The 12408-nt window shown below is 39.0% G+C and overlaps 1 protein-coding gene across 6 annotated transcripts in view; it reads right to left on the bottom strand.

Annotated features, from left to right (window-relative positions):
- Positions 1-12408, bottom strand: part of ARHGEF7 (Rho guanine nucleotide exchange factor 7) — a 120767-nt gene that overhangs the window by 34861 nt on the left and 73498 nt on the right. For all 6 annotated transcript variants that reach the window (XM_035557122.2, XM_050708301.1, XM_035557123.2 and 3 more), the window contains 3 exons: positions 11559-11681; positions 976-1114; positions 29-88 (listed from right to left, as the gene is read on the bottom strand). In XM_035557122.2, the coding sequence (XP_035413015.1) occupies positions 29-88; positions 976-1114; positions 11559-11681 (322 nt within the window). The remainder of the gene's footprint in view (positions 1-28; positions 89-975; positions 1115-11558; positions 11682-12408) is intronic.

Here is a 12408-nt window from a genome sequence, read left to right as displayed (position 1 = left end):
CATATTATCTATTTTTCATCACTCTTACAGAAAGATTTTTGAAGGCAGTCATGGATTTTTGAATATCTGGACGATCCGGATGATAATCCTAAAAGCAAGGGGAAAAGCACAGAATAAAAGATTTAGTTCTAGTAAAAATAATAAAGTGTTTAGAGGCTTAACTAAATACAAATAATCCCATAAAATAAAAGCTTTTAGATCTATCTACTCTCTTTTCACAGCCTTCTTACTCTTATATCAAAAACTGGTCATCTCATAGTAAAAGTAAAATGCCATTTACAACTTTGCTACTTATGCCTACAATAGAACCAAGGAAATTTTACAGGAACTACTGGACAAAGAAAATTGCTTTCCAACTTGAAATCCTAACAGGAAAGTGTTCATTTTAAAGGGTTTTATTTGGCATGTCATCTTTCTTTGTCACAAAACCCACATTCCTTACAGCTTAGCATGTCTTGTTGTCACTGACTGACAAACCATGTGACACAACGAAGACCCATATGCCTTCTATTTCTCTCCCTCCTTCACACCCCACAAATCTATAAAATGCAAATGCAGAAACAGTAGCTCCTCAAACACCTTCCCCCATTGGAAAGATCATTTTGGGACAGTGTTCAGTAGAAGTCAAGGTGATGTGTCCAACAGGTTGAGGTCCTAAGATGAGAAGCAGCACTCCTACGAGATAAAGTAGCCTCAAGTTGTGTGCAGGAGATGAACTCAACATCAAGTCAACTAAAGTCTGTGCAAGGCTGTTCTAGGAGTGAAGGTTAGCTTCTCTGGCTAGCTTTACTGTAAACATTTAGCTTTTGCAGGAAGTTTACTGCACCGTTTCAAACTATTGCAGCCTGTATTTTAGAAGGCTGAAGGAAGAGGAAACAAAGATAATTTTGGGTCCCATCATGTTTGACATGTACCTTTAAAATAATTGTTGTCAAATCATCATTAAGCTGGAACATAAATGCTGATAAGATATACCTCCATGTGCCTTTCAAGTTCTTTGAGTAACGTGGGGTATTTATCCAGACGCATAAAAGGTTTGCTGAGGCCTGTGGTCAGTACAAGGATCCCAGGGCTGTTGGCACCTTTCATCTCCATGAATTCTCCTAGCTCCTCACTGTGCACAAGATATTTAAGCAAATTAAAATCAAATTACCAAAACAATTAGAACTGCATTAGATTCTTCACTTCAGGCTTTCACCTGCAATGAATTCTGCTAGTAAAACAAAAGGCCAAATAAATCAAAATTAAGTATAACATAAGTGCTGACATCAGTTTGCTCCTGTATTTTGTTTAATGCAGAAAGACATTTGTCAATCCAGGGTCCACCATTAATCCAGGGAGCAGAAATGGAATTGCACCCACCACTCTAGGCAACTGATGATCAGAGACAGCTCCTAAATGCTACCCCTTTCAAGCAAAAGTTACAGAATAAAGCCTTTGCACAATATTTTATTACTTACCTCTTTATTCTAGTAAAAAGACATCTGACCTTAGAGGCGGTTTAAAAAGGTAATTCCCAGGAGTAAACTAGAGAACAGCTCCACATTCAGCCAGGTGGGCATTGTTGTTTTTAAGGTGGCAAGCACTAATGCGAAGGCACAGAATGTTTTAGAACCTTCTTCCTCCCACACTTAGGCACTTAATGACCTCGTATCGTGCATCCCAGGGGCTACTGACCAGCTAACCAGCAGCCACACAAATGGTAGACCACAGCAGAAGTAATTGGCGTACAGTCTATCCTCATAGGAGCCAGGGTTTCACGGAGGGTATAATTATAAAACACGCTTGTTTTGACAACAAGGCTGGTTTAAGAAACCCACGCACTCCAAGTATCATGAACTGCTAGATCCCCTATCCACAGCTTTTCATACTTGGATCATGTCCGAGAACTCGTTTGCAGCACAGCCGTTCAGCTTGCCACATGAACTCCATTAAAAGACAGCAGAACATCGTAGGAATTTATGCTGACTTTGCTATCAAGGAAGCTTACAATATCTACATTCTCAGCTTCCTTAAAAAGCAAATATTTCAGAAAACTAAGGTCCAGGACAAGATTTTCCAAGAGTTTAAATGGCCAGGAATAAAATCAGCCTTGTCTTTAGTGAAAAGAAGCCCAGCAGCACCTGCGCTTATTTCCAGGCTTTAAAACACACGTGTTGCAGAAGTACATGTGATCCTGAAGACAAAATCTAAATAAAGAAAATTCAGAAAGTCACTTAGTAAAATAATCTTTTTGCATTCAACCTATGTCATCCTAGACCTCTGTAGATGGGGTTGTTCATGTTTTGAGCAATTGTTATATCCTTACATGACACACAAATTCCACGTTAAGTTATGCCAAAAATCTTTACTTTCAGCTGATTAACAACAGTATGTCCCCAAAAGTCATGACTTACAATATTTTTCACTTCCCGGGTTGTTGACATAGTCTCATTTTTCAAAGGAAGCTTCTGCCAGCCACTAGATTTGGTATTTTCAGTAACAGTAAAACATCAAAAATCAAGAAAGAAGGAACACTTACTTGTATACTATGGCCCCATTAACAAAAATCTAAACCTAGGTAACATTTGGAAAGGGCAAGTACCTCCAAACTTTGGAAACAGTGTCATATTTTACATGCAGAAATGAAAGCAAATTTGATCTGTTCAGTTTCCCTATAAAAAGGACAGTGATAGTACACTGCCATAACACACCAAAATACACTTGTTGAAATATCAGTGAGGTGTGCTACATACAATCATAGATTAAGACAAAAGAGACCCTGCCTGTCCACCCCCTCTAACCCTTCTGATTTCAGAACAACTTAGAGTTTATTAGTGCCATTTGTCTGAATAGATAAAAAAAAAAGCAAGCCAAGAACATGAACTGAGTCTTTCCCACCTCATGCAAGCGCTTTACGCATCAGCCTACCTAGATCTCCCTCTTCCTGGCTGCTAAGAGTTTCCCCGGGTTCATAGAACAGAAAGCACTCCTTCACAGAAATAACTCCAATTTTTACTTATCTTCACATTAGTTAAGTGGTATTTACTTACACTACCTTGTTTAATTACATTCAATACTGCTTCTGTATTGCCAGGGAGGGCACAACCTTAATACCACCTCTTTCAGAGAGTTTCATGCTAGGCCCAGGCCCTTCTCAGCGCACGTGTGCGCTTCTGCTGTTCCGGACCAGCACAGCCAAGAAAGCAGACAGGAAGGAGTTTCCCAACACCTGCTTTGCATCACGAAGACGCAGAGGGAAGGGTTCAGCACACTTGAGAACGCCACAGCTCCAGGAGGCAGACCTCCCCTCCCCACCCCTCTCAATCAGCCTGTATCAGCAACTCCAGGCCTCCCAAAAATCAGCCTGTGACTTGGTCGGCTTTTAGCCGAAATTGAAACTCATTGAGAAACCTCCTACAGTAAATTGTGTGGAAGATTATTATAAAGCAACACAGATAAGCCTGAGTACTTTCCTGGCTTCTGTTTAGATTTAAGAAAAGCTGCCCACTGAATATCTAGATCCTCAAGACTTATTTGCCTTATGCAGAGTAAGGGCTGTTCATAAGAAAGCTTAAAAATTGCATCAATTTTACAACTTGATGACTGATTCTGGTGGCACCTCCATGAACTAAGGCTTTCTACTCACACTTAGGTTGGTTTACAGTGTTACCAGCTACTTGTTCATCCAGGATTTAGGCTAATTTGGGTCCCTCGGTACGAGGACATTGAGGCCCTGGAGCGTGTCCAGAGAAGGGCTACGAAGCTGGTGAAGGGCCTGGAACACAAGTCCTGTGAGGAGCGGCTGAGGGAGCTGGGGTTGGTTAGTCTGGAGAAGAGGAGGCTCAGGGGAGACCTCATTGCTCTCTACAACTACCTGAAAGGAAGGTGTGGGGAGCTGGGGGTTGGCCTCTTCTCAACAGGTAACCAGTGATAGAACTAGAGGGAATGGCCTCAAGTTGTGCCGGGGAGGGATGCTACTAAGGGGATCCACTAAGGGGATGCGGCTGTTTCCAGCAGGGTGACGGGATGGACAAGTGAGGGCACAGCAACCAACTTCCACACAAAGCTTTAGCAAAGCTCACATATGAAGGCCCTTCTGTCACGAAACACTCAATGGTTTAAAATTTCAATTCACTCTGTATATGGCACTGATCACATGTATATCACTGCTTTTTTTTTTGTTAATTAATTCTCCCTGTAAGCATCCCAAATCCATGTCAGCACCATAGGGTACATACGGTACTTGACAAGAACTTCACCTACGGCTTTTTTCAGTGACAGACACTACAAGGTAGTGCTACAAGAACTAACAGGAAGGAAATGCTCATTCTTTGCATTGTTTGCTTCAGCCAGATATGCAGCCCCTACAGCCTAACTGTACAAACTATTTCCTTTCTCATTATCTGCTATCCTTTCCCATTTCAGGCAACACAATCCATACACGTCCACACAACTTTTCTTCTCCGAAATGCCAGTATGTTTTACAGTACATGCCAAAACCATGAATACCGCAGGCCATTCAATTCAACATTGTTCTCAGCAACGCTGATTTTCAGCTTTAGATCGCAAAGACACAGAAATCCCCGTCCCTAATTACTTTGGCCATCTCCATGCTGCTGCGTGCATACAAATGCATTACATAAATGGCATTTGCTGAGCTATCCCCTAACACAATGCATTTGCTTTCTTCTTTTAATTATTTTATTATTTAATGCTTCCACAATAGGAGGAACACTGTGGTTACCAAATCCATTTCACCCACATTCACACTGCTGATTTTCATCACCACCATTCCTTTTCTTCCCAAGCCTGGCATTGTGAAACAGATGTGTCAGAAAACAGGGAAAAGCTCACTGCAGAGAATCCACTACTTTGCAACCTGACAAAAAAAAAATACAAAGAAACTAATGCTGTCTTTTTTCCTCTGTCTACTCTGCAATTCCCGTCTTTAACTGAAAACGCTCTATCCTTATGCAAGGTTACAGCAGTTGCCACGCTAGTCCCTGCTCTCCAACACAGGACACTTTGTTGTTTATCTCCTCGGTTTCACTTAACCGCAGTGTGAGAACCCACAGAGCAAGTTTAAACCTCGGCTCTCTTGAAGTGTACACAACGTCCTGAGAAACACGCTTAACAATGGCATCATCAGGAAGCCTTTTAAACAGCGCAGTGTTAATAGGTGTAATTAAAACTGAATTACGTAGTTTTCCTCCCAACATTCCCAGGAGGACAATGTTTTCTTTCATACACTTCTATACGTCGCCCTGACAAGTTTCGACATGCTAGCTTGTTCAAACTCTAGAATGAACACAGGCGCACACACTCTTAACACAATAGGAGCAAAAATATTGTTCAAGCAGCGTCATGGTGCGGCCCCTGCTACCAGACTGCTCAAGCTAAACCAACCTGCTACCTCCGCAGCTTCGAGAACAAAAACTATTTGGCAAAAAGGACATTACTTTAGCTCAAAGTGAATGTCCTTCATTTATTCATAAAGGACAAATAAAACACAAACATAATGGAAAGGTTTACTTTCAATACAATATGGGTGGGTTAGAACACTGTTTGAATATGACAACAGTTCACAACTGTTTCTTAATTAATAGCAGCTTTAAAAAAAATCACTGTTGTTAGCTTAAGAGCACAGCTGCTTTGACAAAGACAATGGCTCTTTCATGTCACAATTTCAACCAGTGCTTACAAGTACCACTTTCCTAGTCAGTATACGCTAAAATAAAGCTCTGGCCCAGAACTAAACTGGATATTGTTTGTTGTTTTTTTTTTTTTTAAATAGAAAAAGTAAAATATATATCGATTTGTCTGAAAGGGAAAAACTTTTGAACAGTTAAATTATCAACTCAGTCACAACTGCCTATGTAAGTACCTTTTCAGAAAGAAGCAGATGAGATTTCAATTCACTACTTGCGTCATTTTACAGAATAAAAAGCAGAGAAACATACAAAAGCACTGTGCTTCATTTACCCACAAAAGCTCTAGCTGAAGAGTTCTCCCTCTTCTCCAAACTAAAGTTAGTTCACAGCAAAAGTTATTTTTGAAGTCACTACAAAAAGTGTCTTTAAGCCATATTAACATATTCAAATCTTTCTTAGCACAGCTGCCTCTAAAAGCTGCAAGTCAGACTGGGGAGAGGGAAGAAAACAAGTTCAGATGTGCCTACGGTAACAGAAAGCAAAAAAAACAAAGTCATTTAAACTGGAGGAACACACATTCAGGAACTAAAATAAATGTTTGAATTCACAACTTACACTTCTGAAGTAGGTCTCTGTTTGTAATAGATGGAGCAGGAGCTATCATTGCTGAGGGGTCTAAGGACTGCACACAGGCACCGCATTTTGAGAGCGTCGTGGCACAGCTTGGCTCAGCAACCCCTCGACTGCAGCTTTTAATTTCCTAGTGCTAACCTTCCCAGTCGAGCTGCTCACTCGGGGACTGCTGCTCCGCGTATGACATCAGCCTGCACACTTGCAGGCTCAGGGATGCACAAAAGTGGGGGAGGCACAAAGGGTTTTCTGACTCAAGCTGATCTGTATTCCACGCTCCAGTTACTCGGAGTAATTGTAATGTTTCAGCTCCAGAAACTTTATCCAGACTGCTAGGTCAGTGATGCAAACGCAGAATATTTTTGGGATATGTTATCTAAGAAAGCTGAAGAATCTAGCAAAAAGTAATATTTGAACAAGTGAAGTTTTGCAAATAGCTTCCAGCTATTCTTCCAGCTGAAAACTGGCTCAACACTTGTTTTGCAAAATAAAAGCAACCAACATTACTGACTTCTGGCTTCTTTTTGAGCAAATTAGTTTTTTTCTTTTAGAAATATTTTTCTTACATTTTGTTTAAACAATGCTATGTTTATTTTAAATAAAAGTCAAAAAGCTTAAAAGCCTCTCTCCCCCCAGTAATTACGTATTTAATACTGATTACATTGGGTCTATACTCTGTATTTTTAAAGAAGAACTCAACACCCCACTGACTTTTAGATCACCACCCCCTCATTGTTATCCACCTTTCAGGTAGTTCTATACTTAAATTATCTTTTCCCTTGTCATTTTGGATATAGTCTGCATACATGCCCAGTCCTAGCTGCTGCCTCTTCTTTTTCTTTGCTGGACTTTCCTCTTGCACTGAACTTTACAGCTTCTGATGTCTGCCAGGGGTAGTAACATCTCAAGTTCCTGAGACTCCTTTCTCCTCTGCAATTATCCATTTCTGTCCTTTGTATTCGACTTGTTTTTTTTGTTTGTTTGTTTGTTTTTTTAATTGGTTTGAGGAAAATTCTTTCTTTCATGCCTTAGGTCGTCCATTCCTGTTTCTTCTCTTACTGGAAGGCAAGCATACTTCTAAGATCAGAAACTCAAATGGCAAACAATGCTGCTTCAACTGAACACTATGCCCTTGAGACAGTACTGCACAATTCTCTCCAAAAATAGTATGGTATTATTGCATTGGATCATCTACCCTTGGACTTGAACTGGGATCTTCAAGCAGAACTATGGGACTGAAATCTCATACGACACTGCCAAAGAGGTGTGACTGTTAGGGAATGAAGTAAAGAAAATAAGGATCACATACAGGGGCACTACAGTCACTACTGGAGAAGGGACCATGAAGAACGAGCCAAGAGACAGCGACGGAAACAAACAAAAACACTGATCTCAGCAAGAGTCACCACTCAGCTACACCTGGCGAGCTCCATCTCTTAAGCTCTAAGCCAGTGGCTTAAGACACGATTACAGGTCAAGGTGACAGACCTAAGTATGTTAAATAACTGTCATTTTTCCTTGAGTCTTTCAAATTGGAAGAATTTTAGTTCTGGGAAAAAAAGACATGCAACAGCTCTGACCCAAGTCCTCAAACAAAAAGAGCCTACAAAATTTAAAATTGTACAAAACTGGAGAAATTATGCTGAGTAGCAGCTCTAACACCTAGATAAAACTTAGAGTGACACAACTGGAATCAAGTAAGACAATGTGCTCCCAATGCTCCAAACTTAAAAGAAATAACACAGCAGAAGACTCTTGTTGTTGTTCTTATTGTGAGAGGCAAATACAACCTCAAAAGACATTTAGCTGTGGAACCTGAATTCCTGTATGGGCTGTACAAGGTTTTATTCCCATTTCTGCATACTCACACACGCAAGTCTCTTTATTGATAGTCACTTTAGTAGTTTGACTATTAACAGTTAACTTAAGGAAATGAAAGATGTTTGTGGCTTTGAACATCTGAAAATGAAAAAGCTTTTTCATGCAGTAATACTAAAGTCAACACCTTTCACCCCGTGTATTTATACACACATGAATATATGTGCACACCATACATGCACACATATGCACATGCCTTATTTTGTACTAACTGATTAAGACTACCCATGTTGCTTTTACACATGACAGAACAGAACCCGGAAACATCAGGCTGGCATTGACACTGAGTGGCATAGGGGAAAAGCCACATTCCCACTGAATGCCCCTTTTAAATCTCCAGCCCTATCCCAAGTACCACTGCACAAAATAGATTCTACAAAACTCCTTCTCAAAAAAGGCTTTTCAATACAAGTTCAAAATAATTCTGAATGGGTTAGGGTCATCAGTTTGTAAGTATACTTACAGACTCTTTACCGGGTAGCAAGGACCTCTTAATAGGTACTACAACACTGCTCTAAGAGCATGCCTGATGTTTCAGAAAATGACATAAAACCTTTATGTATGCAATATTCCATCAAGCCAGATGACTACTTACAGTAATTTTGATGTTACAGTGATCCAACTGGCTAAAGAAACAGCACAGTTAATGCTTCAAAATAATAGCCAATTCCCTTTGAGTTGTTTTTAGTCAGCGACCATAAAAATGCAGTAACAAAGCAAGTATATTATACAGAATAAAAAAGAAAAGAAAACAGAGGTAAAAATTCTGAAGTCTCACCTAGGGCAACTATCCAGATTTTGTTTTTTGTTTTGTTTCATTTTTGTTGATAACGTTCCCAGCAAAAGCAAGTAAGCTTAATAAACTGCAGAAATTACTAATTTTATGATATAAGAACCTGACTTAAAAATGACCTGCTAGTTTTTTCTGTAGAACACGTTTCAGAAGCACAGTTAAGACATGTTGTCAGTTTACGAAGTGCACAGAGTTCATGGCAAGAAATAATCTGATTTAGACAGCAAAAATTTATATTCTAAACCGAACCACTGTAGACGGTTCCATTTCCCTCACTCTAAAACACTACTGAAAAGTGCAGCTGTTAGCAACTTGATGCTCAAATCTAAGAATTCAAATGTCTGTTTCTCTGCCATATATCTGTTGGTATTAAAGCACATAACTATTCCATAGAAACAGCCAACAAATCATCATAATTTCTTGAAAGTCTAAACCAATCTTTGAGAACTCTGGAAAAAGTCTCATTTCAATACTGATCTAGTATTAACTGCAACGTGGTCGTTTTGTTACTATTGCAGTCATGACAATCCTCAAACCTCACGGTAATTTTTACATTAAAGTTTATGAGAGATGCTTTCACATAATAAAACCATTTCAACTAATTAAACAAGGAGACAGTTCTGTTTTCCTTTTCCCCACGTCCTTAAATCAGTTTATTCCAAGCAAAAGTGCCTTTTTCTCTGTACATTTAAAGTACTGTAATTAAAAGGTTTCTTGTATTCTGAGACGAAAAGGCTTAAAATTGCTCAAAGCCACTTTCCCATTTCTTCACAGCAGCTGCCTGAAGCAGAATTCTCAGTTGAGCCACTTGCTACCTACAGCAATGGCATTCAGCAAAACTGAAGGGCTTAGAATAATAAAATAGGGGTAATTTAAAAAAACAGGATTCACTTCTGTTGACTCACGCCTTACAAGACAATAGCATTAAACAGAAAGCTGTTTATCAGAACTTATCTCCCCCTTGAGCTATCTTTTATGAACAATGCAATTGCTTTGAACCTCCTCCCCCATCTGAATTACTTAATTGCTCTATGATACTTATATTGACTCCACCAGGGCTTGACAGCAGGCTGACTTTACAGACCAGAAGCTGATTTTTGCTTAGGACAAACAATGCCCAAAGCAACACTGAAGAGATGAAATACTTCTCTTCCCAATTTGCAGAACAATTCACTTTCCTCTCTCATATTCTTAATAACCGTTTCTCAGACATACCCGTTCCCTCTGTTTTCCCGAGTTCTGAAAATCCACATAATTCTTTACAAATATCTCAATCTTAAACGTAGGTGTTTACTTTGCTATCACTTACCATCTCCCATCTACAGCTTAAATCCCAGACCTCTGTACAGAAAGAGCACGAAAGCACAAACAACAACAAAATCTAAACCTAAGAGCATTACAAACCCGTAGGCTTAAATCACCTAAGTATTTTAGCATTTACAGATAATGCTACTGGAAGCAGGCAATTTGAAAGAAAACACTAAGGAATTCGATTTTATTTTTCTTTTGGTCTTGTTTAACTTTAATTTGTTATTGTGTCTGACTAAAAATACTTTCTTTCAGCCTAAACTGCAATGTGAATTTGTGGCTCTATTTTCCAAAGGGAACAAAAGATTTACTAACATAAGTAATAGTTCACAGAATGGCTCAAGTTGGAAGGGACCTTAAAGACCATCTAGTTCCAATCCCCGAACTATAGTTCATAGTCTTTAGTAGCTGGAAGCTTTTTGATTTATCCCGTTATGAGTAAGAGTCCTAAATATGCCACAAACTGTTGCTGTTAAAGTAAAATGCAAGTTGGAAGAACTTAACATTACAGAAAACAAGTCAATTATGCTCCTCTTCGTTTAGGGAGAGTTAAGAATATTTAAAGAATCTTGTCTTTGGTCCATAACATCAAGAAAGTCTGGAAAAAGCAAAAATCAGATATCATGCTAGAATGTGTCCTATGTCTAACCTTAAAGAGAAGGTCATGATTCCATCCTGCACCACAGGCAGACAAACAACACCAAGCTAACAGCTGCTGCAGCATGTGCTCATCAGGAGAATTTATAGGGAAATTTTATGCAAGCAGATTTAAAATCAAATTCTGGCCTCGATGCTCTTTCCTCAGTGTGATGCTGGGTGTCTTCTATACAAATTCGAGGTCAGTCCCAAAGCTGTGCAACCTCTGCAATGTTAACTCAGAATCCTACATCTTATATAAAGGAGATACCAATTTTGTGAACTTGAAAAGCTCGTGCTCCTCTCTATCACTCAAAATTGACCTAAAGTTACACCATTACAAAATTCAGTACACACTAACACACACACAGGCTTTTACAGGGCTAAGTTACAATCAGCCAACTGTATAAAAAGCCTTCTAGTAATCATGTCAGTTATGCCATATTTAAGAGACTTTTTTATCCTGACATTCTTAAAATGAAGATGATAATAGCTACAGTTTGTTTTACATATCCAAAGTCCAGCGTGTGCTCCATAAGTGATAAAATGATCTCAGTTGACAAGAAGCTGTCAAAGGTGACAGGCTGGCCATGACTGCATCAAACAGCTTTGTGCCGTGGTTTTTGTTTCAAATAAATAAAAATGAAAAAAAAAATCTACAGACTACAAGGTAAACATACCTGTGTTCTGTGAGAACATTTACTGCTGATGGATGATTGGCACAGTATGCAAGGTATAAGCTTTTCATTTGTGGCATCAAATTTAGAAAACATCCTCCAACCCTCTGCTGAGCTTCAGGCAACCTAAAAATAGAGTAATAAAGATGAAACTACAGTAATACAAACCAAAGAAATAAATTACAGCCTGGCAAGGCAGTGTATATTCTTAATGAGTATCTTTTTTTAAAAAATATAAAAATGTAATATAAAAAATAATACACATAACATTAATTATATAAACAAACAGGTAGATTTCTGTTGTCACTGACCAGCAAACAACAGCATTCTCTTCCTTCTTTACAGCTTCAGCCCTGCTTATAAGATCACAGTGTAGGCATAACATGGTATATATTCCGAAGACGTTCGTTTGGTCAGCCTTTTTCAAGAACTAACACATTGTTTAGGAGCTTGATTTTTAGTGAATGTACCTACTGGTTACTATCCACATACCTACACTACGCCAAGTCTCAAAATCAGCATTCAACACTTTAGCAAAACAGGATAGAGTAAGCAATAGCATTCTCTCCCTCTACCCTCCACCAATACAGACAACATGCTTAAAATATTCATGAAAGTACCATATTAAGTTCTGATAGCACAAACAGACAGTTACAGTGCAATTACAGATAGCTTTTACACAATCATTCATCTTGCTTTTCAAGGCCATAAAGCACATTTATATTCGTTTGCAACCAGGGCAAAAATGCTGCTTTACCACCACTGATAGAGAAATAATTTCTGTAACTTGTGTTTTATTCATCTTCCATGCTAGAATGAACCACATCTGCTAAACAGTGAAGGAAAAATTTAC

This window comes from Cygnus atratus, chromosome 1 (genome assembly GCF_013377495.2).
Source record: "Cygnus atratus isolate AKBS03 ecotype Queensland, Australia chromosome 1, CAtr_DNAZoo_HiC_assembly, whole genome shotgun sequence".
NCBI classification, from domain to species: domain Eukaryota; kingdom Metazoa; phylum Chordata; class Aves; order Anseriformes; family Anatidae; genus Cygnus; species Cygnus atratus.
This window is presented reverse-complemented; position numbering and strand designations above follow the sequence as displayed.